Genomic DNA, 27022 nt, shown 5'->3' with positions numbered 1-27022 from the left:
TAGTAGCAAAAGAAAGATGAAAGAAACTGTAGGTCCTCTACTTAGTGGAGAGGGAGAGTTGATAACAGATGATACTGAGAGTTGATAATGGATGATATCAAGAAGACTGAGGGGTTTCTATTTTGCTTCATTCTTGACTTTAAAACGTAAATTGTCTTAACACAATATTAACAACACAGAGGGAAGGAATGCAAGCCAAAATAGGTAAATAACAGGTTAAAGAGAGTATTTAGTTAAGTTAGATGTATTTCAAGTTGTCAGGACCTGATGAAATTCACCCTAAGGTGGTTATGGAACTAGCTGAAGCAGCCTTATTTGGGATTGTCTTTGAGAACTCATGGAGAATGGGTGAGGTCCCAGAGGACTGGAGAACCGCAAACATAATACCTATCTTTAAAAAGGGGAACAAAGAGGACTCAGCGAACTATAGACAGTTTAGCTTAACTTGGATACCTAGAAAGATACTGGAACAAATTATTACAGTTTGTAAGCACTTGGAGGGTAATAGGGTTATAAGGAATAGCCAGCCAGCATGGATTTGTCAAGAACAAATCATGCCAAACTAGCCTAACGTCCTTTTTTGCAAGGTTGCTGGCTAGTGGATGGGGGTGGTTGTATGTTAAGAGCTGTTATAAAAAGGACAGTGATCAATTGTTCTCCAAGTCCACTGAAGGCAGGACAAGAAGTAATGGGCTTAACCTGCAGGAAGGAGATTTAGGTTAGATATTGGGAATAACTTTCTAACTACAAGGATAGTTAAACTCTGAAATAGGCTTCCAAGGAAGGTTGTGGAATCTCCATCATTGGAGGTTTTTAAGAACAGGGTAGACAAACACCTGTCAGGGATTGTTTAGATATATTTGGTCCTGCCTCAGCACTGGGGGCTGAACTACAAGACCTCTCAAGGTCCCTTCCAACGCTACATTTCTATGACTTTGATTTTTGTACATTTTGAATGAATGTGTATAAAAATTTAACTTGGTAACCATTGTAAATAAAATAAAAAGCAAATAAGTAACCATATGACTTTGTACTATGGCAGTGCCACCCCTTCACATTTTCACCCTTTTAGCTGTTCCTGCTTTCTGTGTCCTGGCAAATTTTATCTAACCATGACTGTAAACTCCTTGGCGTAGGGATAGTTTCCTTTAAGTGTAATGCATAAATAACAAAATATTAACTTAGTCCTAATTCTCCACATTTCCCTTTGCCGATTTTTATTGATTAGGGCATTACAAATATATTTTAAAATCAATGAATTGCAGGCCAACAAGCCTCTCAACTTTGCAGGCTACATCTTCTAAGAATTCAGAAATTGCTTTAGCTTAGATTTTTTGCATACAAGTAAATGTCAACACTTTGACTTCAGAAAAAATTTATAGTGGCCTTTTGGCCCTACTTCTGCAGTTCAGAACACTGTTTGCTGATCAAGATATCAGTAAGAAGGTGCTTCCTACTGCTCCCGTTTGGCAGAGCCATGAGTATACTACGCACAGCAAAAATTGTCGTCCTCTACCCTGAAGCTGATTCTGTGAAGAGGGGATTTTAAAAACCCTTCTGTGACCTCATCAGTTAAAACTTTTTTTTTACAGTATTGGGTAACTTTATATGGCACTTGGGTCATAAACCCTTTCCCTTAATTGTTGATTCTTGTCAGCTCTACTTTATGTAGGCTACTGTTCCCTTCCTTGATGTTATTTTATTGCAGCATGTTAATCCCTTTTCATCTTTAGAATTTTTTTCCTGATATTTGTCACTTTATTTGCAATGTAATGTGTATATATAGGCTATATTATGTTTGGGGATGTAGATTGAGGGTGGTGGTGGATTCTTCTGTTTTGTTCTTGTTGGATGAATCTAATGGGGTAAATGGTATTGGGACAATTATTTCCCTGAAGCCATTTATTTTTGTGATGGAGTTATTGTTCTATTCATTGGTCTTGCCTTATGGAGGATGCTGTCCCTTATGTTGCAGAATTTGCTATTAAAACTACACATCAGCATGGAGATCCTTATTAGGGTGGAGAAATGTAGATCTTCCTTTCTCCTGAAACACATTTAGTTTTCTTTGGGCCCATTGCTATGAACAAGCACTTTTTCTTTTTGGTAGGATTAAAGACTTTTTCCTCCCTAAGTAATTTTACAACTTTAACATTATATTGAATTACGTGGTGGTAGTTGCAAAATTTGATATGAGTGAAACTTTACGTGTAGGAAGTTACAACAGGACTCCCTTTTGTCAATTGACTTTTTCCAAACGTTGCTGTATTGATTTAAGCTATGCACTAAAGAGAATCTTTTATTCCATTACGCATCTTAATTGGAAGAAGAAAATTGTCTCCTAAAAGGTGCTTAAAGGAGAGAATAAAAGAACATGTAGTTTGTCTGCTACACCTAAAAGTGATGGGGTAAAATAGAGGAATTCTTCCATTGCTGTTGCAATCCTCTTTTACCACAGCAGTTCTAAAAACTGCATAAGTGCTGCTGACATGTCATTCTTTACACATTCCCTCACTCTTTAAAACATCACTTGATGTAATTTTGTGTGGTGCTGTAACTTTAGAATCATGTTTTGATTTGTGAGGTATTTGATCCTGAATTAGATTCTGTGGTGCTAAAAGACAGTGTTTAGTTGGAAGAAAAATGAATGTATTATAAATATAGACATATATCAATAGCTGTTAAACTTTTGCAGCTGTGCTGATAAGATAAATATACTCCATAGAAAATTTAGAAGTTTGTGAAAATTTGTAAAATGATATTAGGTATCTGTGAGCACTTTGGTATAGGTTTTTATAATAAACTTGCTTCATTGTTGGAAACATAAGTAAAAAATGTGGATTACTATACAGCGAATTACTAAAAATGTGATTACTATACTATTACAGATTACTATAACATTTGATATACATTTTTGAATTCTCAACTTCCATTTCTAATTCTTGTTTTAAGTTGTACTTCAATAGTTTTTTCTCCTTTTTAGTAATGGATAAAGAGTTCTGAGTAAAATGTGGAAAAGAAAAAGTAACATTATTTAAGTTCAGAAAAAAGCAAACAACCTTGAAATAGTCCTGAGGTAGCTAGAGCAACTCAGAGTTTCAGAACAAGTTAATGCTGAAATCAGAATTTAGGTCTGTTGGTATAGTTGACTATGGTTTTTATTGCTAGACTTAGACTCACTGCGGATGGGAAGATTTTATGCTACCCTGAAATCTACCCTTAAAACATGATTGAATGAGGACAGTAGGTTGAGTGAAACAGGTTTAGATGGTCTGAAGCTAACCCTATAGCAGAGTTTATTCGCTGTTTAGGCCCTAACCGTTTGCACTTGTGCATGAGCTTGTTTACCCATGGGAGTACTGTCAGTGAGACTATTCATTGTTTTAGTGATAGGAGGATTGGGGCTTTAGAATAGTCCGTGTTGATGCAGCATTTTGGGAGTGTTTCATAACCAGATTGTAATGTATCTTTTTCTGTTATGGCTGACTGTTTGAATAATTGGACACAGTATTTTGCTTCTCTGAATGTGGCCCCAAGTGACTTGAAGACTATTAAGAAAAATGGCAATCTGTGTGTTTTCCTCTGTGACGTTTTTTAATTGTATCATCTTAGTTGATAGTAAATTGAAGTGTGAACTTATTTGCACATTTCATTTATAAAAGTCCTGCAAAAGAAATCTTAGCCTTAAACGGTTTTTCCTTTAAATGCTGTAGTATATACTAAGACATTGTCACAAAGCTTTCTCAAACTGGGAGCTGTTTGCACACAGTAGAAAATGGATCTGAATGTACTAATGTTACATTTTCTCTTTTTCTAGTCCTTGCAACAATAGCCTTTGCTTTCCTTCTGCTCCCGATGTGCCAGTATTTAACACGACCTTGTTCTCCTCAAAACAAGTAAGGACTTGATAAATCTTTTGCTTTTCTTTTGTATGCTGCATTTATTTCTCTTAATGAGATTTTTTTTTAAACTGGGGTCTCTGCTACTAGCACTAACTCCAGGGCTCTAGTGCAGATTGTTTGTATAGTTCTGGTTCTCTTTGCCAAAACCATGTTCCCACTTTGAAGCTGGGAAGCACAATTTCTGTCATGCACACTTGCCAGCATGGGAAATATGATACTATTGCAGGGGATTAGTGTTCTTCAGTGTTTTTCAAAAGTTTTGGCTTGCTTTGGGTGAGATTTCATTGTGCTTAGGAACTGAGGTTGGACTTTATATTAAGCTAGCACAGTTGCATTATGGTCATTAACTCTAGAGGGTTCAAAGACTATAGTAAAAAGAAGAACAGGAGTACTTGTGGCACCTTAGAGACTAACAAATTTATTAGAGCATAAGCTTTCGTGGACTACAGCCCACTTCTTCAATTGTAGTAGTCCACGAAAGCTTATGCTCTAATAAATTTGTTAGTCTCTAAGGTGCCACAAGTACTCCTGTTCTTCTTTTTGCGGATACAGATTAACACGGCTGCTACTCTGAAAGACTATAGTGACCATGCAATAGCCACCTTAACATGAATGACAGCTGTTTAAAGCCCTTTTAAAAATGGTCTTGCGGACAGGAGTCCATATTGCAAAACCATCATATTCAGTACCAGTTTTGAATTGAATTGAATTAATGGAGATATCCTATCTCCTACAACTGGAAGGGACCTTGAAAGGTCATCAAGTCCAGCCCCCTGCCTTCACTAGCAGGACCAAGTATTGATTTTGCCCCAGATCCGTAAGTGGCCCCCTCAAGGATTGAACTTACAACCCTGGGTTTAGCAGGCCAATGCTCAAACCACTGAGCTATCCCTCCCCAGTTGATAGTCAACCCTGATAAGTTTCAGCAGAAGAGCCAAGAATTAAATGGACATAGACCAGGATGGATAAAAATTGCTGATTTTTTGTGATTCAAATCAGTTTATTTAAATTAAATACAGGTTTATTTTTAGAATAAACCTCTCTAAAAAATAAATTTGAAATTATGACAACCTGTGATAAGGCCTAATTTTTAAAAGATTTTAATTTAGTATAGTAAATTTGTTTTTTTAAGGTAAATAGTACATGTTTGCTTCTGAAGTTTTAAAGAAAGTCAGACCTCTGACCTGGTCAAGCACCTGAAGCAAGCATTTGTTGAAGTGCTAAACCTACTTTTGATACTTGATAAATAGAGATTAAAATAAATCTATTTATCTACTGTTCTGCGTGTGCAGAGAGAATATTTTCTTCATTTCACTTTAATCAGTTAGTTCAATTACTAGTTAATTCAAAGTTAAGAAACCAATTGGGAACTGAAAAATCAGAGAGCTTTTTTTTTCCTCTTCCAATTTATTAGTAAAATTAGCTGTGAGCGTATGAGATGTGCTAGTTCTAAAATCTTGAAGTACATGATGACCAGAAATAATAATTTCTACTTACTAACTACAGAAACTTCATTTGATTAGTAATTAGCTGTAAATGCTAAATTTTTTAATGCATCCAACACATTAAAGATATCATCTTTTAATAAAAAAGCATTTTAAAATTGGTTTTGTATGTATTTTAAGTGAATTCTAATTTCTATTCAAGTAGATACAAATCACAAGTAAAAAGTAAATCTAGTAAATATGAAATGCATTGTTACCAATTTCTAACATAAAATATGTAAAAATTAAGAATCTGAATAAATGTAAATTAAACGATATAATTGCTTAAATAAATGTGTGGATATAGTGTATCTACCTGTTTAGCAAAATGAAGCACCAAATTTAGTGTAAAGGTTATATTTAGTTGCAAATAAACATGTTTTAATCTTTACTAATCAATGAGAATAAATCTTTCTTCAGGAAAATAGCTATATACAAATGTAAAACAGGATTAAAATTGATTTAAATCAAGGTGTCCTGCTTGCTGATTTAACTAATGATTAAAATCAGTGATTTAAACTGCTTGGATTTAAATCCATGTACACAGACATAGACTAACCCTTTCATCCCTCCACTTCACGATTTAGGCAAGTTATTTAAATGTGGAGAAAGCCTTTATTGTTGCTGCCTTTGGTACCTATTTTCTGGCAAAGAGAACTTCTCTCTGACATCTTTCATTAATATTACTACTTATGAGCCTCGTCCAATCAGAGTCAGTGGTTTTTCTGTTCTTTAAATGGAAATCATTAAATCTTTGAACTAACATGGTGTGTTGTTTCCAGGATTTCCTTTGGCTGTTGTGGACGTTTCACTGCTGCTGAGCTGCTCTCATTCTCCCTGTCTGTTATGCTTGTCCTTATCTGGGTCCTAACTGGCCATTGGCTCCTCATGGATGGTAAGTATGTGAAATGTGGGACAAGTCCCAGTTTATATATTTACTGCCAAAGCCAGGACCCTGGTGAAATTTGCTAGCATTGATGCCTTCCTGAGTCATACAAGTAAAATGTTACACTGCACTTGGCAAACCTTTGTAAAATATGTGGCAAGCTAATGGAGAGTCTGTAGAGTTGTTCACTTAACTCACATTGCAATAATGTGGTGGGGTTTTGTCTGTTTGCAAAACAGGATTTTTTATAATTAACACCTCCAACCGAGAACTCCTTTATACTTCTGGATACCTTTAAGGGAAAACTATCCCAGTGGGCAGCAACACAAGCCACTTTAAATCAATGTGAGCTAGTGAAGACGATTAGTGTCTATCAATAATGGAAGGATTCTACTATGTGTGAAGAAAAGGGACTGAATTGACTCTTTCCTGCCTTCCACCAGCAAATGGTGTTTGTACTGGTCTGGCCAGGAGTGGCAAAGTTGTAGCCTCAGTGTTAATAGTTAAGAAAGTGAGATTTCTGCTTAAATATACAAGTGATCACTCCACACAATTCTTTCCTCCTTCGTTCTCTGAGTATCTCTTTTTTCAGTGCCTCTGATTTTGAGTAAATTGTACAGATTTTTGGGATAGTGTTTTAATTTTGTTTAACTGTTTAATACATGAACATTTCCTGCTGCTGGAGACGTGTCTCGAGTAAAGGGTCAGACAGTCTAAGGCTAGTAGACCTGATTTTATTTTTCACATAGTTTTAAAATGAATTCTCAAACTTTTTCATGGAATAGATCACATCTCAATAGACTTCTCACCACCCATTTGTGATTATCTGGAGCACCTCCCTTTTTACATCCATGATAGAATAACATCCCAGTGGCAATTTCAGCAACTGATTACATGGAAAAATAATGCTAGGAAAGTGATTATAAATATCTAAAGATGCATTGAATGCAATTTAGCAGCTGAAAACAAAGAGGAAAGTCAGCACCATGTGTCCAGATAGTTTTCTGCAAATCAGAGTACTTCCTGGACCACCAATGGTCCTTAGATCATAGTTTGTGAATTTTTGTTTCAAAAGAAAGATTTAATTTCTGTAAGTATACATTGTAAAACAGTAAGGAGATTTGCTTATAACAGTTTATCTGGCAGAGAGATATTAAATACCTCCTCAGACAAAAGATTAAAATCTCGTTTCTGCCTCTGTGATTACATTCTCTAATCTCATCTAGTGGAGTGGTTTCTTGATCAGGAAGCAGCTGAAGTGTGCTTGACCTTCTAACATCTCTCAAAATCAGTTCTGATTTCAAGCTGATTCCTACCATTCATGTTGATTTTTTTGAACTGATGTATGTAGACTATGGTACTTATAGTCTTAAGTAAAACCTTCCTTCCTCAAGTGCCCTACTGCTGGCAAAAGGTAAAACCTCACCCACACAAATGTTTAATGAGAAGTGTGAGGCAATTTAAGTTGTATTCAGGTTTGTTCAGTGAAATCACTTTGCTATAACTTGTTTCATACTTCAAGACAAAAGTTGCGAGACTGTACTTGGTCATCTAAGAAGTAATCGGAAGAACTGAGCTATCTGAAATTGGTACTGGTAGAAGAAGATCTGATGATAAGGAAGGGGACAGACATTGAATAGCCTATTTTATCCATTTTCTAACTGCTGTAATCTCTCTTGTAGTTGTATTATAAGGTCTTGTCACTTTTAGATGGCCTGATTCACATTCTGTCAATTTATACTTATGAAGACAGGCTAGTGGAACAATCTGCTGCTGCCCAGCCACTTGTTTTGGTTTGCATGTGCAAGTTGATGGAAGCAGAAAGGGCTCTGTTTCTTTAGTGAACTAGACTAGTTACTCTCTTCTGCATTCACTCTAGAACAAGTTGGTACTGGTTGAGGGGAGGTAGTTGTGGCCAGGGCCCCATTGTGTTAGATGCTATCAATAAAGTAACACTACTTTAGTAGCGTAAGAGACCTCCAGCTTTGCATGTATTGGGGAGACAATGTAGGGCTTTTTCTGGCTAAGTACTCAACACAGCATAAACCAAAGAAGGGTTGCCATGACGTTGTTAGCATCCAGCATAAATTGTTGATGTCCCACCTCAGCACTGGATTAGTTAGTGTCTTAATCTTATATGTATGTTTTAGGATAGAGTAGGGGCCTCAAACATGCAGCCCATGGGTCACATATGGCCTGCGGAGCTATTTCCTGCAGCCCGCCATAGGTGCAGACTCTGTGGGTGCTCCGGGGCTGGAGCACCCACGCGGAAAAATTAGTGGGTGCTCTGCACCCACCGGCAGCCAAGCTCCCCTCACCAAGCTCCCCTCACCCTGCCCCCCTTCCTCTCCCCCCAGCGTGCTATGTCCCCGCTCCTCCGCCTACCTCCCAGCACTTCTCGCCGCTTAGGACTTTCCAGGAGGGAGGAGCGGGGATGCGGCGCACTCAGGGGAGGAGGCAGAGAAGAGGTGGGGCCAGGGCGGGTATTTGGGGAAGGGGTTGGAATTGGGGCGGAGTTGGGTCGGGGACTTTGGGGAAGGGGTTGGAATTGGGGCGGGGAAGGGATGGGAAGAGGCCTGGCAGGAACGGGGCCTCATGGAAGGGGTGGAGTGGGGGCAGAGTGGGGCAGAGGGAGGGACATTTATTCTCTCATTATAACAGGAGAAGGCGCTTGTTTGACAGCAGAGTTGGGTGAACTATTCACTCATTATAGCCTTCTTCCTGTTTGTGAATTGTCTGCAAACATACTAAGGTTTTTATTAATTGAACTTAAGTTTATGCATTGGCTTAACTTTAGCATCTTAAATAAGATACATTCAAATTCAGGTACTCTATTGTACATACTTAAATAGAAATCCTATAAGAACATAAGAATGGCCATACTGGGTCAGACCAAAGGTCCATCCAGCCCAGTATCCCGTCTACTGATAGTGGTCAATGCCAGGTGCCCCAGAGGGAGTGAACCTAACAGGTAATGATCAAGTGATCTCTCTCCTGCCATCCATCTCCACCCTATGACAAACAGAGACTAGGGACACCACTCTGGCCTCGGGGCCCTGCATGGGGCAGGCACTGAAGAGAGACCAGGGGGGTGCTGGGATGCCGCCGCCGCCACCCCCTTAGCGCTGAGTCCTGCTGCTGACGGGTCCGGGTCCTGCCACTGCCCTCCGGCTGTCCGTGGCCGCCGTGCCAGGCCGACCATTGATCCTGCCTGTCCCGGGCCGGGCCCTGTGAGGAGCCCGCCAGTGGCCGGATGCAAGCGCCGCCGCCGCTCTACGAGTTCTTCAGCGAGGAGAACGCGCCCAAGTGGCGGGGGTTGCTAGTGCCGGCCCTCAAAAAAGTTCAGGTGTAAGTCCATCCTAAACTTTCTTCATCTGAAGATGCTTTACAATATGTTGAGGAGTTAATTCTGTAGTTGTTGAATATGCTGTGCCAAGCCCAGCCGAGAAGCTTTCTGGATATAAAGGATTGTGTTCAAAAAAGTTTTCCCCATCCTATTGATATGTGGGCAATAGCTGATGCCCAGTCTGCTATTGAAAAGATGAAATGAAGAAATCCATTATCTCTCCCAGTAGAAAAAATCCATCCTTTGTTAAAAGAAGTTCTAGGTTATAAAATTGACCACCAAGTATCTGTTTACATAGTAGCAGTATTAGAATACTTTTCTGCAGATATCTTAAAGCTGTTTGGGAATTACATACAAAATATAAGACATTATGAAATGACAAAACAAGACATTAAAGTGGCAATGTGTGCTGGATACGTTCCATCAAGATGTAGAAGATATAAGTGCACTAACTTTTATTTGATGAGGAACCCTCAATCTCAGGGGAACAAAGGCTATAAAGGTCTTCCAGTTGTTGTTTTATTATGGGTTTTGTGTTTGTTTTTTTAAATACTGACCATATATCAAATCCTGAGATTTAGGATTTTTATTCAGAAAAACTTTACTTGTGCAACATCCTGCAATATACCAAGTACCAGCTGGACATCCTAAATTCCAGTTGGGCATGCTCAGCTCCTCAAAGGATCTGTCTCAACAGGAGTTTGCCAGATTTGTCCCTAATTATTTAGAGTGAAATCCTGGCTCCACTGAAGTCAGTGTATGGACAGCAAATATGGAGAACTTCTCTATCACACTGAAGTTAGATGGCTGAGTCGTGGAAATGTTTTGAAGCATTTTTTTGTACTTAGAGAGGAGATTGATTCCTTCATGAAGATGAAAAACAAGGAGGTTTCCACAGCTTGCTGATTCCACTTTTAACTGCAACCTTGATTTTCTAACAGATGTTACCAATCACCTGAATGCACTGAACTTGAAGCTTCAGGGTAGAAAACAGGTGATAACACAGATGTATGACAGTGTTAAGTCATTCAAAGTCAAGCTTACTTTGTGGGGGAAACAGCTGACTGCTGGCAGTTTGGTCCATTTCTCGACTCTGAATTCCTTAGGAAAAGATTAATCCAAATCCTTGAAAGAATATGCAGATATCATTTCTAACTTACACAAACAGTTTGATGTGCGGTTTAAAGATTTCAAGGCACTTGAACCACATTTTCAACTTTTTTCTACACCATTGGCTGTGGAAATTGCCAATGTTGCAAAGGAAATGCAGATACTTAGTGGAGCTTCAGTGTGATACCATTTTGAAGCAGAAGTATACAGATGATGGAATTCCAGAATTCTACCAGGTTTTTTTTCCACAAGAAAGATTTCCCATGTTGTTCTTTGCTTCCGCAAGGGTAATGGCAATGTTTGGAAGTGTGTGTGTATGTATGTGAACAGTTTTTTTTTTTTTCTCTTCCATGAAGATTAACAAATCTGTGTTAAGGCTCACTGAACATTTGCAAGCATAACTGAAATTGGTTTCGTCTCAGGATATCAAACCTAATATTGATGCTCTGGTCGATGCAAAACGTTGCCAGCTAAGTGGCCAAAAATTAAGTGACTGTAAAAATTAGCACTGACTTTTCAAATTAGAGTTTTTAAAAAATTAATACATTGACTTTTAATAGCATACTATATTACTCTTCATTTTTTTCTTTTTTGACTATACTTTTGTATCGTTGTATGAAAAGGTTTCAGTGAGGCAGCCCTTGGGCCAATGTACCAGTCCTGATGATGATTTGAGTTTGAGATCCCTGGGATAGAGTGAAAATGAGGACTGGTCCTATTGTGCTCGTCACCAATTGCACTGTGAGTTTGCTCTGTGAGTTCTTGGAGTTCCTCTCCATAGTAGTACTGGAGTGGCTGAAGATGATAGTGCTCAATGACAACAACATTCATGTGGTTTGGAGCTCTTCTGAAACAAATTGGGGATTTCATGGGACCAATGGAGGAATTTCAGGAAGTACAAGCCTTGGGTAAGCCTAGCTTTTTCTGCTGGGCTGCTGATTCAAGAGGAATTCCTGTTGAGAGGAATTTTCTTACCTACATATAAAATCACTTAAATTCAGTGGTAATGAGGCAAATTCTTGAGGAGGGACAAAACAGTCTTCCCAGTTATGTCGGGAAGGTACCATTCTAAGGTACCTGAGCTGTTGAGAGTACTTTAGGCAACAATTTGTGTTTGGGCCACCTGTCCTTTCTGGCTGGTAAAAGCCAGTGGGGAAGGTATTGGACTATCGTTGGAGATAGTGAACACATCTTCAGAGGACTACAGATTGCCTAGCTCAGTTAAAGAAGAGTGTGCAGCAGCTGCTCAAGAAACCATAGCTTGATCCTGACAGTCTGACTGACAATTGCCCTGTCCCATCTTCAATTTTTGGTTAAGTTTGTTAAAAAGGTTGTGATGACAACTCTCACAGTATCTAGTTGCCTCATATCTCCTTGATCTTTGTTAGTCTGGTTGCTGACATAGATGGGTCTAGATGAGAGCTAGCTAATTGAGGCTCAGTCCAGAAAAGACTGAGGTGATGGTTGTGTTTGGAGGACGTAAATGGGAGGAGGTGGTGAGAATAATATCTGCTCCATAAATTGAGGATGTGTCTGGCTTTTGTTCAGGTTTGCAAACTAGGTTAGTCTCCCAACTGCCACTAGAAGATCAGAGAGAAGCAATAGCTTTTTATCACATAGGTGGCCATGAGGTTATAATGATTCCTTTGAATATGGACGTGATGTCTCATCTATACCTTTTGTCATCTGAAGATTAGATACAGAAACCTACTTTACTTTGGGCTATACCTTAAAATCACCTGGAAACTGAAGCTGGCAAAGTGTGTTGGGTTCTACTGATTAAGCAGAGTAGCTCACCTTGAGTGTATAACATTACCCTGTGATCTGCAGTGGCTACCTATACATTTCTGGGTAGAGTTCAAGGTGTTGGTTTTGACTTATAAAGCCCCACAAGGCTTGTCTACACGGGGAAATTGACCAGTGTAATTATATCAGAATTAAGTTATGTCAAGAGTGCTTAGAACGTATGTACAGATGCCTTTTTAGGATGTATAAATCCAAATAAATTAAATATTCATGAGTAATATTGAGCAGGAAAGAGCCTGTTAGGCTCGCCAATTTTCTAATAGCAGAAAACTGAACACCCTTGCCCCACTCCTTCTCTGAGCCTCTGCCCCCACTTATTCCATCCTCCTCCCTTGCTCACTAGCTTATTTTCACTGGGCTGGGACAGAGGATTGGGGTGCGGGAGGAGGTGAGGGCTCTGGCTTGGGATGCAGGCTCTGGGGTGGGACCGGGGATGAGGGGTGTGGTAGGAGGCTTTGGGATGTGGTAGGAGGTTTTGGGATAGGGCAGGAGGGAGTGAGGGCTCTAGCTGGGGGTGTGGACACTGGACTGGGACCAGGGATGATGGGATGAGGGGGCTGGGTAGGGGCGAGGGAGGGGATGAGGGATGCGGGCTTTGTGCGGTGCTTACCTCAGGTGACTCCCGGGAAGCCGCCGGCGTGTCTGGCTACTAGGCAGAGGCGCGACCGGGGGGGCTCCGCGTGCTGCCTCCGCCTCCATAGCTCCAATTGGCCACGGTTTCCGGCCAATGGGAACTGTGGCACTCCCTTGGTACCCCCTCCACCTAGGAACCAGACATGCCAGCCGCTTCCTGGGAGCCGCACGGAGCTGGGTAGGGAGTCTGCCAGCCCTGCTGTGCTGCCAGCTGAACTTATAACAGCCTGGTCAGCAGTGCTGACTGGAGCCATCAGGCTCCCTTTTTGATCTGGTGTTCTGGTCGAAAACTGGACACTTGGCAACCCTAGGTCCTGTAGAGGCCTTTGTCAGGAAAACAAGCTCTCCAGCTTGACCATTATAGGTAAACTGTAGTCACATTTCCTTGCATGTCTCTTGTTTCTCTGTAATTGAGTACTGGATTCTAATAAATTAATCTGATTTGAGGAGAAAAGGTGACAGTTATAGTGCTCAGTAATGCATGCAAAAGGAGCATTTACTATTCTTTAAACCACTGTTTGCCAATGGCTTTCTTTCTGTGTACTTTGGTTTTGCCCTCCCACTCACAGTTGATCTTTTGTTTCTCTGTCAGAAGAAAGCGAAACAGATGGTGCAAGTGTGTGCTTGCATCAGTCTGGCAGGCCATTGGTCTCGGCCTGACAGAAAGGAGGGGAGAAAACACCCAACTTGTCTTGTGTTTTTCTGAATTCAGACAATATCTCCCTTTTTATTTGCCATAGAGCCTTTTTTCTCGTCCATAGCCAGTTCACAACACCTACAAAGTCTAGGTCATGGCAGTTCCTGCTAGCACACACCACCATTGTATAAATCCTGGCATGTTTTCCCCGGGGCAGTTGGCTGAGCTGTTCCCAAAGTTCAGGGGTATTTTACATAATAGAAAGCAAAGTTGTTTTTCCCAGGTTGATTGTTTTGACACATGACGTATGTTTGTGGGGTTTTAAAATGCTTATTTCTCAGTGTGGAGTGTTTGGAATGTTTTGGTTCTGTTTTTGCTTGGATGGCAAAATGGACTGAGGATTTAATCAGTATAACATGGCAAGCACCAGAGAACATTCTCTCTTACGTATGGAAATAGCCTTCCCATGCTTTTGCTGAATTGGAGGTGGATAATGTGAACACAATGGGTTATAGACAGTCATGTCTTTTCTCATGCGTGAGGAGAATTTGAACAGCTTCAGAGGCATGAGGGACTATTTTGGAACTTCGCTATGCTGAGGGAATTGAGTAGAAGATAACTTAAAGGTATTCTGCTTCAGGTTAACTCACATTCTCTCCAGAATATACTTAAAACTGTATTTGGAAACTTCTGCTAACGTACCCAGAAACATAAGATTTACCACACTAAGTCAGAACTTCAAGCTCAGTATGTTGTTTCTTTCAGTGACCACCAATTGTTGGTTCATGGGAAGGTAGAGGGAAAATTGCATTTGCCAATTTATGTAATACTCCGTGGTTTCTGCTTACCAGCCTTCAAACCACAGCAGTTTGATTAACCCTGCTACACAGTGACTGAAAGATTGCAAACTATGAGGAGTCCTTGTGGCACCTTAGAGACTAACCAACTTATTTGGGCATAAGCTTTCGTGGGCTAGAACAGACTTCATCAGATGCATGAAGTGAAAAATACAGGAGCAGGTATAAATACACCTCTATCTCAATATAACGCGGGTTTGCATACAACGTGGGAAAGCTCGGACACGCTGCTCTGAGCAGCGGGTTAAGGGTGCTGGGCCAGGGCTGAGGCTGAGGGGTTGGATAAGGGGCGGAGGGTCTCGGGGGCGGTCAGGGCCCCCCACTCAGGGTCTGGGAGGCAGGAGCTGTGGGGAGGCACTTTTGGGGGCCCTGCAGTCCCAGAGTGGCCCGGGGGATTAGCGGGGGGCCGGGAGCAGTCCACTCCACTTCCCTTGCCCCGGCCCCAGCCATGTCGCTCGGGGGGAGGGGACTTGGGGGAAGGGGTCCCCCCGCACTCACCAGCAACGGCGGAAGCGGAGCAGCCTGGCCCCAGCCCGCTCCACTCCACTCCTCCAGCTCCCAGCCATGGCACTCTGCTTCCCGCCGCAGGTGAGTGCGGGACCTTTCCCCAACCCCCCTGTCTCCCAGCGACATGGCTGGGGCCGGGGCAAGGAAAGGGGAGTGGGCTGGAGCCACGTCGCTCCGCTTCCCGCCGTCGGTGAGTGCGGAGGGCGTCCTTTCCCCAACCTCCCCGCACTCACCGGCGGTGGGAAGCGGAGCAGCCCGGCCCCAGCCATGGTACTCCGCTTCCTGCCGCAGGTGAGTGCAGGGGGCGTCCTTTCCCCAACCTCCCCGCGCTCACCGGCGGTGGGAAGCGGAGTGCCACGGCTGGGAGGTGGCAGAGTGGAGCGGGCTGGGGCCAAGTTGCTCCGCTTCCCGCCACTGCCGGTGACTGACTGTCAGGGGGTGGGGGCGTGGATAGGGGTCAGAGCAGTCAGGGGACGGAGCAGGGGAGGATGGGTAGGGGGATGGGGTTCTGGGGGTGATTAGGGACGGGGGTTTCTGGAGGGGGCAGTCGGAACAAGGAACGGGGGGGCCAAAGCAAGTTCGATATAACGTGGTCTCACCTATAACGTGGTGAGATTTGGTTAGAGGTGTACATGAAAGGATGGGGGTTGCTTTACCAAGTGTGAGGTCAGTCTAATGAGAAATCAATTAACAGCAGGATACCAAGGGAGGAAAAATAACTTTTGAAGTGGTAAGAGAGTGGCCCATTACAGACAGTTGATAAGAAGGTGTGAAGCTACCACTCTGAAAGCTTAAACTGTCTCCTTTCTAACTGTGGAAATAGGGACCCTTAGAGCTTTACCATATCTATGAAGTTTAACTATATATACAAAAATTGCTAAATTAACTGTACACAAAGTTCTTAAGGATCCTTGAATCACATTCACAGCCAACAGGACCCCATATCTAAAAATAATGAAAATCCGTCACTGTAACGACATGGCACCCACCTCTTGTGAGCACCCCCCTCTGGTTGGATGCGTCTGCAGTCTTTAAAGCAGTCCCGGCCCTAGTATTGGGCCGTACTCTCAGGGTTTCCTGCCTGGAAGCAATGGTTTTGCCCTCTTAGTCTATTCTGACCTCGGTTCTCCAGTTGGGACTTCTGACAGTACAGTCCCCTTCTGGAGGTTTACTGCTGTCCAATTGTAGGCCCTTCCCAGTGGTCTATGGGGGGGACCCGGGCCCACCAACTAATTCGGCTCCCAGCCCAGGGACCCTAAAAATAGCAGCTGTGTGCTGTTATGTCCCTTTAGCAAAATTGCCTTCCGTTCTCTGGGCCACTTCCCCACAGCCCCAGCCTTCACAAATGCTTTACCCTTAGCTCAGGGCCCTTCTGAGTTCAGGCCCATCAGCCAGCCAGGAGCTCTTCCTTGCTCCCCCAGTCCTTACTACCATTGAGCATTGTGCCAGCCAAGAGCAGTTCCAGCAAGGAACTCTGTTTCCGGTGCTGCAACTACTTTTTATAGGGCCCTCCTGGGCCCTGATTGGCTGCTTCCTCCTACAATCACTCAGCTGCTGGGAGGACCTCTCCACTGCTCCTTTTCTGAGATGTGTGACAGGATCATGAGGCCTCCAATAGGGGGACTCTGAGCCTAGTCCACCTTGTTGCAGTCCCTCTATTAAATAATTATATATAAAACAGAAACTTAGAACTAGTGATTACCAAAACTGTTTAGTGTCAGATTTCTTGGGCTATTTCTAGATGGGGGACAAAGCTTAATTTTAATTTCACTGAAGACATTAGTGCATGGTTCTTGTTCCAGGGCCCTGCTCCTCATACAAGTCATGCAGAAACATCCACTAACTCCTGAGATTTTTGATTCTGTGATGCACTGGTAGGATGCTGCAACTATAGTACCTCAGAGGAACCTTCGTTAGTTACTTTCCATTTTGTCAGGTTTCAGAGTAGCAGCCGTGTTAGTCTGTATCCGCAAAAAGAACAGGAGTACTTGTGGCACCTTAGAGACTAACAAATTTATTAGAGCATAAGCTTTCGTGGGCTATGCATCCGAAGAAGTGGGCTGTAGCCCACGAAAGCTTATGCTCTAATAAATTTGTTAGTCTCTAAGGTGCCACAAGTACTCCTGTTCTTTTTCCATTTTGTGGTCAGCAAAGGAGATCCCCCACTGTAGCTGCCTAGTGGTCTTAACCAATGCACATATAATTCTTGTGGACTTTTGCCTCTTATGTCCTCAGATGGTTTGGTCTACAACCCAATAGAGCTTTGGCCATTTTAGGTCTGTCAGCACCCTGTCTATTTTTGTCTGGCTAGACACATCCTGAGGATTTTCATTTTTTTCTGTGGCCTCGGGATCTTTGATGTGTTAGGTACGTTCTCCAGCTTTGCTTGTTTAGTGAGGTGTTCATTCTTGGAGCCTTGGCACAAGTTGACACTGGAGCTGGTCTCAGACATGCTTGCTTCCAAGCTCTGTTTTGTGGGTTTTTTCATTGTCTTTTCCATTTTTTAGGCCCCAGTTTTCAGCTTCCGGTATCTACCCATGCCTGCAATGCCCAACATGTAACTTCTGGGTAGAGTTAGTTTTCCTATGGCGTGTATTCAGCACGTACCTTGGTACCAGGAGATGATTATTGTCAGACACTATATAGAGTTTCTAATGATTTAAAATGTTTAGGTGCTCTTTCTATATCTTTGGGTATTGGGAGTTCAGGGTATCGAAGACACTTCTATATGGACTATCCCAACAGTCTCCCCTAAGGTCTAATGACCATGCAAGCTGGCATTGTCCAGAGAGATGAGCATTGGTATAGTGTAGCTTGTTGCATCTGTGTGGTTTGGCACACTGGCTCTCCAATGGCCTCGAACACTGACATGCTGAGTCATAAGACTTCAACTTGTTTGGCACATAATGCTTAAGGCAGTAGTATCCAGACAGCCTTCAGTACTGGCATCCTGCAAAAAGAAGCACATTGGTGCCTAAGGCTGTTAGTGTCAGACTTCTTAGTGCACTACAGCCATGCAGGATCTATGTATGGTTGTCTGGGAAAGTCAGCACTTAGAGCCAGGGTGGATTTGATTTAAATCACTAGTCAGGAAGACTCGATTTAATCATGGATTTCTACATAAAAGTGCATTCTTGTTGGTTGGTGTAACCTTAATACGTATTCTTCACAACTCAGAGATAGATGTAGGTTTCATTTTTAGAAGGTACACACTATAGATTTTTAAAGTGATTTATTTTGAAAACTTTTCAGATTTGTTTTACAGCTATATCAGAAAATGAATGGTTATTTCATTTACCAAAGGTAATTGAAGCAGATATTTATGAAGTCACTGGGAGGTGAACTATCTCCAGTTCAACAGATTAATCATTAATATTTGGAAGATTTTCTTGCCATGCTGTATTAGGAGGAGAACATCACCAGACAGATATTTACATTTTTATTTAACTAAAACAACGTTATGTATTCTGGATTTTTTTCTTCAACAGCAAACATATAATATTTTAACAAAACAAGCATATGTTTTTTTGAATTTAGGTAAACATTCAAGTTCTTTAAAATAGGTTGGTTTTTGTTAAAATTGTTTTTAACTAAAATAGTTAAATGAAATATTTTAAAAAAATTAAATAGACTGTCAGCCAGGTCAACATGAGAAACTTAGAATATTGGCTTCTGCAGTTAACTCAGTCGTCTTCACCTTCATTTTCCTGTTTGTTCATAATCTGTAAAAGAAAAACAAGCTTTCCTGCCTTTTCAGGTCCCAAACAATTTCTCAGTTTGGAATGAATTAGTCCAAAGGAAAAAAATATTCTGTCTACACCGGCAGAAGAAGCTACTGCTGTTAAAAGTGAGATTATCACTTCAGCAGTCTCTGAATCCAAATGCTTAAGTGACTTCCACCAGTTCACTGGTGTGACTTTCTTTAAAACATCATCAGCAAACATATATTTCTTGAATGGTTCACCCTTAGCTTTGAAGTTTATTATAGTTGGCATTATGGAGGGATGATTGTGGATGTTCATGTCATAGCCACCTCCTCTTCTTCAGCAGTTAAGGTTTGACTCTGGAATTAAGTATTGGGAATATTTGCAAGAAAATGAGCTGGAGATGGTGCTTGTCTCATTTGTTTTTTTAATGCTTGTAATTTAACTCTGTCATTGCATATTTCTCTTTTTAAGATCTCACTTAGTTCCTTCCAAATTTCAACAGCGTCAGTAATAAAACAGCCATTTCCCTGCATTTTGTTCAAGGCTACAGAAATAGGCTTCAGGGTACTCAGCATGTGTTCAGCATTGCTCTTAAGCCCAATGTTGAGAACTTTGGCTGTGACAGTGCCATCTATTTTTTCACAATTTTGTTCACAAACTGTCATCAGATTAGGCCAGTTCTTGACATAGTGCTCAAAACAGTCCACTATTGAGTTCCGTCGCATGTCTTGTGGGAGAGTTAGCTTGTTTCCTCCCACTTTTTTCAGAGCTGTTGCGCAAAGTGGTTGTTACGGAAGTATTTTGCAATTTCAACAACATTAGTCTTTATTTCTGGAACGCTGAAGTCTTTGGCTAGGGGGTGCATCAAATGAGCACTGCAACTGTATGTTACTAGCTTGGGACTCTCTCCTAAATTTCTTCTTATCTTGTATACATTTGCAGCATTGTCTGTGACCAAGCTGTGTACTAGACATTTGAATTTTTTTTCACAGTTTGTTACAGCTTTTACTGCTACTTCTTGTAAGTATTCTGCTGTGTGCATTTCCTGATGTATCAAGTGTTTCTGTAAGGAAGACATTCTCTTCTTCTGTTGTCACACAAGCACATACAACAGGATCATTATGGACACTGCTCCACCCATCAAAACTCAGGTTAACAATTCCAGCCTCTAGACTATTGGAACTCATTTACAAAACTTTTCTTAAACATTACATGAATATATTGTCTCAGACTATAGAATTAGGATTTATAAACCCTATTCCGTGATGAGATATCTTTGAGCTATAACTTATCTTAAGTAAAACTATCTTTAGACAGGTTTTTCCTCAAAAAGCATTTTATCAAAAAAATCAGATTAAAAAAAAAAAATTAAATTGATTTTTATCAACCCTGTTTAGAGCTGTAGGCGCACTGTGTCCCATGAAGTAGTCACATTGTGTGAAGCTGGATCTGTTGGCCTCTGGGACTACCACTGTCAGGTCTCCTTTGGTCCATTGGCACTGCATAAATACATAGATTCATTTGTAGATTATAAAGCCAGAAGTGACAATTTTGACCCTCTAGTCTGATGTATATAACTTAAGCCAGAGAACTTCCATGAATTAATTCCTGTTTGAACAAGAGCAGATTTTTTAGAAAAATAGTCTTTTATTAAAAATTGCCTGTGATGGAGAATCCACTGCAATCCTTGGTGAAGTGTTGCAATGGTTAATTACCCTTACTGTTAAAAAAAAGACATGCCCTATTTCCAGTCTGAATTTATCCAGCTTAACTTCCAGTTCTTGGATCTTGTTCCTTTGTCTGCTAGATTGAAGAGCACTCTGTCAAATTTCTGTTCCCCATGTAGGTACTTACAGATTGTGACCATGTTCTCCCCTCTGAATCCTCATCTGCTATACAGATTGAGCCCCTGAGTCTGTCACTGTAAAACATGTTTTGCAATTCTTTACTCATTTTCATGGCTCTTCTCTAAGCCCTCTGCAGTTTATTAACATCCTTCTTGAATGACACTAGAACCTAACACAGTATTCCAATAATGGGGGCACCAGTACCAAATACAAAGGAAATATAACCTTCCTACTCAATATTCCCATTTATGCATCTGAGGATTGCATTAGCCCTTTTGACCACATCTCCATTCTGGGAGCTCATGTTCAGCTGATTATCCCCCAAGTCTTTCAGAATCACTGCTTCCCGGGATAGCGTCCCTCATCCTGTAAGTATGACTTACGTTCAGAGATGTAGAACTTTAAATTTGGTCACATTAAAATGCATATTGTTTGCTTGCATCCAGTTTACCAAGCAATCCAGATTACTCTGTATGAAGCCTGTGGATTGGCACTGGGGAGCTGCCAGCACGCATCTACTTGCAGTAGTTTGGTATTTGAGTTTACCAGTGCCAGGCCCCTTGCCACTCTGTCGAGCTATGAAGATAACACCTCAGCATTTGGGACTGCTGACATCAGGCTCCCTTTTGCACACCAGCAACTGGCAAGAAAGAAACTCTGATGTCTGAGGTGGCTTGTCGAGGGCTTCTTTCAATACACTGATGTTGCTCATGCACTCACCTCAGGCCTTGTGCAGTCAGGGATAGACCTTCACCACCTTCCTTCCCTTCTGCATCCTAGTGTCACGGTCTTTATGCACCAGCACCTGAAGCTGTGGGTCCCATTTTGAGTTTGAGTAACACGTAAGTGCCTGGGTATGTCAATACCATGCTCTTCAGCACTCTGACATACTTTTTTGCATCTTAACAATGTTTCTTAAACAACTGCAAAAATATGTAATTTACTAACATGCTGTCCTGCCTTAATCTGTGAGGATGAAGGTATGTTTCAGCCTCAACTCAGGAACTGGGTTTTTGTTTCCTTTTCTAGCCTCTGCATTCTTTTAGTGTAATTGTGGTGTCATACATGTATGCCTGTATTTGGGCAGCACTAGAGGAAATAAACATTAAGAATAAATCTTGACAGTGGTACAAGTACTTCCACTTCAAGCTAATTATAAGTTGAAATCCTCTCCTTAAAATAGGTAGCCTTGAGCTAATACTAACCTGGGCTTTAGATAAATCTCTTAACTGATTTAAGACAGAATGTTCTTTTGTATTTACTGTCCTGCCAGGAAGAGCCTGTAACTAAGTCTGCATACTGAGTTATTGAATCCATGCTGTTTCCTTGATGCTTGTTTGTCAAATTGTTTAGCCCTGTGGGAAATGATGTTGGAAATTCGGTGGTTGCACTATTTCCTGTGGGCTAGTACTGAACCATTGCCTCAGCATGTTGATAGGAAGATTGTGCTGCTTTCAGATTAAATGTGATTTTAAGATTCTAACCACTTGTACTTAAAACTTGATGGCTTTTTGTGCAAGAAAAAGGGTATTAATTCATGTGCCTTAGCCTAGTCAAATTCCCACTCTAATAATCACATTCCTCCTGTGTAAATTTCCCTTGTATTTTAATTTGGTCCTTTTCTAAATAGCTTTTGGTGTTTCTGTGCCCTGTTAACTGCTATTCCACATCTGCAGTGGTTTTTCAATGAAATTATGGCTATAATATCTTACTTACCCCACCAGGCTCTATTACAGCTGTTAAAGTTTAATGCTTTGAGATCCCAGGATGAAAGTTGATTAAAGTGCTTATTAATTACACTACTTTAGGGTTTTACACACATGCAATTGAAATTGAACCTATTCTCAACAGTAAAGGCAAGGCTTTGGTAACAGGAGGGCAGGAAGATGTGATAATTAGTTTCAGTTCACCTTCTTAGTTTTTCCTCCACAAAAATATTTTGCAGGAGATGGAATGGCTTCTCTCCACTTCTTTGCAGTTGGCAACCCACCAAGCACACAACATATGCTTTACTTTTTTTCTTTACTTTTGAGAAAGCATTCGCTTTATGGTTTGAGAATAAGTAGTTTTTGCGGTTTTCTGCTTGTTGGCTGCATTGCCATCTTGGATTGGATATCAAGATGACACTGAATAAAGCCAGTAGCCTATTACTTCATCACTTTCTAGCTCTCCATCTGAACAGTCTGTATGTTACTGTTCTCTAAATGTTCCCCTACCATTTTTTTGCGACCAGAATGGAGGAAAGTGGTGTAACCCTGAGCTTTTTAATTCCCTGAAGTTGAAGTTTAGATTTCCATTTTCAATTACTAAATCCAATGCATTTCTTAAACAAAAACCCAAATTTAAAAAAAAACCCAAACCCTGTTATGTCTAATTTTGGGATTATGTATATGATGTATCGGATGCCAGCTCCTAAACTACTAGGAGTTGAAGGTCATGCCATTGAAATGGTCATTCTTGCTATAAGGTCTCTGATTTTGGCCTATGACTGTAATGTCACAATAATTTGTCTATTTTTAGTAAAATAAAATCTTACTATGGGGAGAGGATTGAATAAGTTTAGATAATCAAGGTTTCATATGAGGGGAAATCATTAATCTTCTAGACACTATGGGATAAGTCTACAGTGCAATTGAAGGGGGGATTGCAGCTTGAGTAGGCATATCTGTACTAGTTTCAATCAAGATAGCATAGCTAAAAATAGCAGAGAAGACCTGGTGGCACGGGCTTCAATGAAGGTTGTACATGTCCACCTGGAAACATGGGTACACTCTCACATTGCTAGCCTGTGACTTGATCTGGGCCACAGCCCACTACGTCTTCACTGCTATTTTTAGATGTGCTACATTAAAACTAGCCTAGGAATGCCTGCCTGAGCTTAATCATACTTTTGATCGCTATGAGGCATACCCTGTGGACCATGACCCTGTTGTAGATAACTGAAGTTTAGTTAAGTAAAATTCTATTAAATACCCAAGCAGGTATGCCTATTATTATGAGTCTCCGTTTACAGTCTTTCCAGTGTAGATACTGCATATATGATTTTCTTTATTCTACCTGTCATCTCCACTCTGGGAGAGGAGACCATGTGGTCTTAGTGCTGTATGCACTAGATGACTGTCTATCTAGCTGCAAGCATGGGTCTTCTTTACCTGCTATTGTAGTCCTGAATACTGAACAAATGATGTACTTTACTGTTTTGTAGCTCTGGCGATGGGCCTATGTGTTGCAATGATTGCCTTTGTTCGGCTGCCGAGCCTCAAGGTTTCCTGTTTGCTGCTCTCGGGGTTACTAATTTATGATGTCTTTTGGGTAAGTTTCCATTCCTTTTAAAACACTTTCTGTCCTTCATATTTGTGATTGGCCCTTTCATTCGTGTCAACTAACATAGTTCTAAACATAGAAAATTCTGAGCTCCAGCAAAGCCAGAGGATGAGCCCCGTTAGGCCAGTTCTAAGCCTTGTTTAAGAAGTGTGCAGTAGGATGCAGAATCCTTTGCTCATTAACCATGTGACAAATGCAGAACTGCAGTTAGAGCACTTCAACCATGGCATATTATAGAAAGAGAGTAAACAGATTGGAAAACAACAGCAAAACTGCTGCAGACCGGACTGAACATATCCAAACAAACACTGAAGCCTCACGTACACTAGGAAGCTGATCTGTTACTGACTGTGGTTATCAGCATTGGGATCCTTAAACCAGTGTTGAAAATTGCTTAACTGCAGGTATAGATGGGAAAAGATCATTTTCAGTATAGTTACAGAAAGTACAACTGAGACTTGGTGGAACAAACACACTTTTGTAACAGTGATGAAGATGGCTTTGTCCAATCTACATTAGTAGCTAACTGTTTTAATTACTGGCTCAGGGGAACTACTTGCCAACAAGTGCTGGCAATGGGTCAGTATCCCATTACATGCAGGGTTTAGTAATCTTAAGAGGCTATTTGTTCCTGAATGGAAAAGTGCAAAGTTTGAGTGCCTCTGTTTAAAGAGAAGACATCCCAAATCTATTATTTTTTCTAGCTTTCTATATCCTCAGTGCCCAGCCTATAACTTTCCAATCCTTGTTCCTCCTCTGCAAAATTGTGCAGCCGGTGGTTTAAGATTAATATTCCAGTAAACTAGTGCCATATTCAGTCTTCTAGAGGGCAACTGCAACTAAAAAATCCTTTTATCTGAACTCTTCCAACACTTGCTTTTATTTCCCTATTCTACAGGCAGTTCCCACATATGTATATATGTTTCCTCGTCCATTGAACAGAGCAGAAGCCAGAGGAGTGACATATTTGAGTTGCTTTCTGTTTGAAGCTTGTCTGGTCTCTAATTATTTTTCTGCTCCCTAGGTGTTTTTTTCTGCCTACATCTTTAATAGCAATGTTATGGTGAAAGTGGCTACGCAACCAGCTGATAATCCCCTTGATGTTTTATCCCGGAAGTTGCATCTGGGACCAAATGTAGGTAGAGATGTTCCCCGCCTGTCACTGCCTGGCAAGCTTGTTTTTCCAAGGTAAGAGTAGCCACTTTTATACTGTACTATAGAACAAAAGGTATCCCTCACTTTCTGTTAGCAATGAGGCTACTAAAGAATATAGCATAAGCTCCTGTTCACTTTCACTTTCTCTTCAGTTATTACTCCTGGGGGAATTCTGTTCAACTGCGCAGTGCAAGATTTTGCAGAAATTAATGTTGTGCATGCAGAATTTCCTCCCACCCCCCACAGAAATGGGCTGCAGCGATGTTGGCTGCCACTAGGAGCTGCTGGACCTGGCAGAGCCCAGCTCACAAATAGAAGACGAGGCTGGGGGAGGGCAAGGGAGCTGGAGGGTTCCCAGCAGCTGCAGTTGCCAGCATGCCCTGAAGGAAGGAGGTGGCACACAGGAAACTCTGCAAGCCCAGGACCCAGCAACAGGCTGTTTCTCCCTCTAGATCCATGGGCTCGAGGAGAGGGGAGGGTCTGGGGCAGGGAGCAGTGCAGCTGGGCTCGGGGGGGGGGGGGTGAATGTCTGGGCGGGGGGGGCAGTTGGGTTTGGGGAGGGGTGTAAGTGTCTAGGCTGTGGAGTGGGGGGCCGGCTGGGCTCGGGGGGGGGGGGAGGGGGAAGGGATGTGAGTGTCTGGGCTGGGAGGGGGGCCGCGGCTGAGCTCTGGGGAGGAAAGGGTATGAGGGTCTGGGTTGGTATGACTGGGCTTTGGGGGGAAGAGGGTGTGTGTGTGTCTGGCCCCCCAGCTGGGAAGAGGCAGAGAAGCAGGAACTGGTTTGTCGTAGGGGTTTCTTTAACTCGAATCTTGAGGGAATTTTTCTGTCTGGATTGTCATACTTGCTGACAGGTATTTTTGAAATAATTTAACAAAATACATCTCTATCCCGATATAATGTTGTCCTCGGGAACCAAAAAAACCTTACTGCGTTATAGGAGAAACTGCCTTATATTGAACTTGCTTTGATCCACCGGAGTGCGCAGCCATTCCCCCCCCCCCCCCCCCCCCGGAGCGCTGCTTTACTGCGTTATATTCAAATTCGTGTTATATCGGGTCTCGTTATATCGGGATAGAGATGCAATTGAAACTGGCATGATTATATAGTGTTATTTTAACAAATTTGCATAATTTTATTTTTTTGGCATGGAATTTTAAATTTTTTGGTGCAGAATTCCCCCAGGAGTAAACAGTTATCCTCCTCTCATGGGAGTTTGAAAATAGAATTGGTATACTGGCTTAGACCAATGGCCATCTGGTATAGTATTCCATCTCTGACAGTGGCCAGTACCGGATGTTCCAGAGGAAGGTGCAAGAAACCCCATGGAGGACAATTAGAGAATAATCTGTTTTATTTAAGAATGTAAATAGGAGCATCCCATTTATACTATGTGCACCACTTATTTTGTGTACTCTTGTCATGTCTCCTTACTAAATTAAAACAGATCAATATTTTTAATTTTTTCATATAGATTTCCATGCCTCTAATTATTTTCATTGCCCACCTCTGAACATATTCTATTTTTGCTATTTTGACATAGGCTAACCAGAATAAAACACTGTGTTCCAGATAAAGGACGTACCCATCTGTTTATGTAATAGCATCATAATTTTGGTTTGTTCTGTTTCATTCTTTAAATGATGTAACATTTTGTTTGCATTTTTGACCACTGCGGTATACTGAATAAAGATTTTCACTGAGTGGTTCCACAGTGACACACTAGTCTCTTTCCTGTGCATTATCTTTCATTTGTCAGCACTGATTTTCATCTGCCAATATGCTGCCCATTCATCTTAGTTCTGTTAAGTCCCTCTGAAGATA

At 41.4% G+C, this 27022-nt stretch overlaps 2 protein-coding genes across 4 annotated transcripts in view; one reads left to right on the top strand and one right to left on the bottom strand.

Moving 5' to 3' along the window:
• Positions 1–27022, top strand: part of SPPL3 (signal peptide peptidase like 3) — a 126176-nt gene that overhangs the window by 92407 nt on the left and 6747 nt on the right. For all 3 annotated transcript variants that reach the window (XM_005288668.5, XM_065567861.1, XM_024108724.3), the window contains 4 exons: positions 3818–3896; positions 6169–6281; positions 23928–24034; positions 25071–25234. In XM_005288668.5, the coding sequence (XP_005288725.2) occupies positions 3818–3896; positions 6169–6281; positions 23928–24034; positions 25071–25234 (463 nt within the window). The remainder of the gene's footprint in view (positions 1–3817; positions 3897–6168; positions 6282–23927; positions 24035–25070; positions 25235–27022) is intronic.
• RNF10 (ring finger protein 10) overlaps positions 17385–27022 on the bottom strand; it is a 207074-nt gene continuing 197436 nt past the window's right edge. Inside the window, exon 13 of the mRNA XM_065567848.1 lies at positions 17385–17521. Coding sequence (XP_065423920.1) covers positions 17400–17521 — 122 coding nt within the window. The 3' untranslated portion in view covers positions 17385–17399. The remainder of the gene's footprint in view (positions 17522–27022) is intronic.

The sequence above is a fragment of the Chrysemys picta genome, chromosome 15 (genome assembly GCF_011386835.1).
Source record: "Chrysemys picta bellii isolate R12L10 chromosome 15, ASM1138683v2, whole genome shotgun sequence".
NCBI classification, from domain to species: domain Eukaryota; kingdom Metazoa; phylum Chordata; order Testudines; family Emydidae; genus Chrysemys; species Chrysemys picta.
The sequence above is the reverse complement of the archived record's forward strand: the minus strand, read 5'-3'. Positions and strand labels throughout refer to the sequence as shown.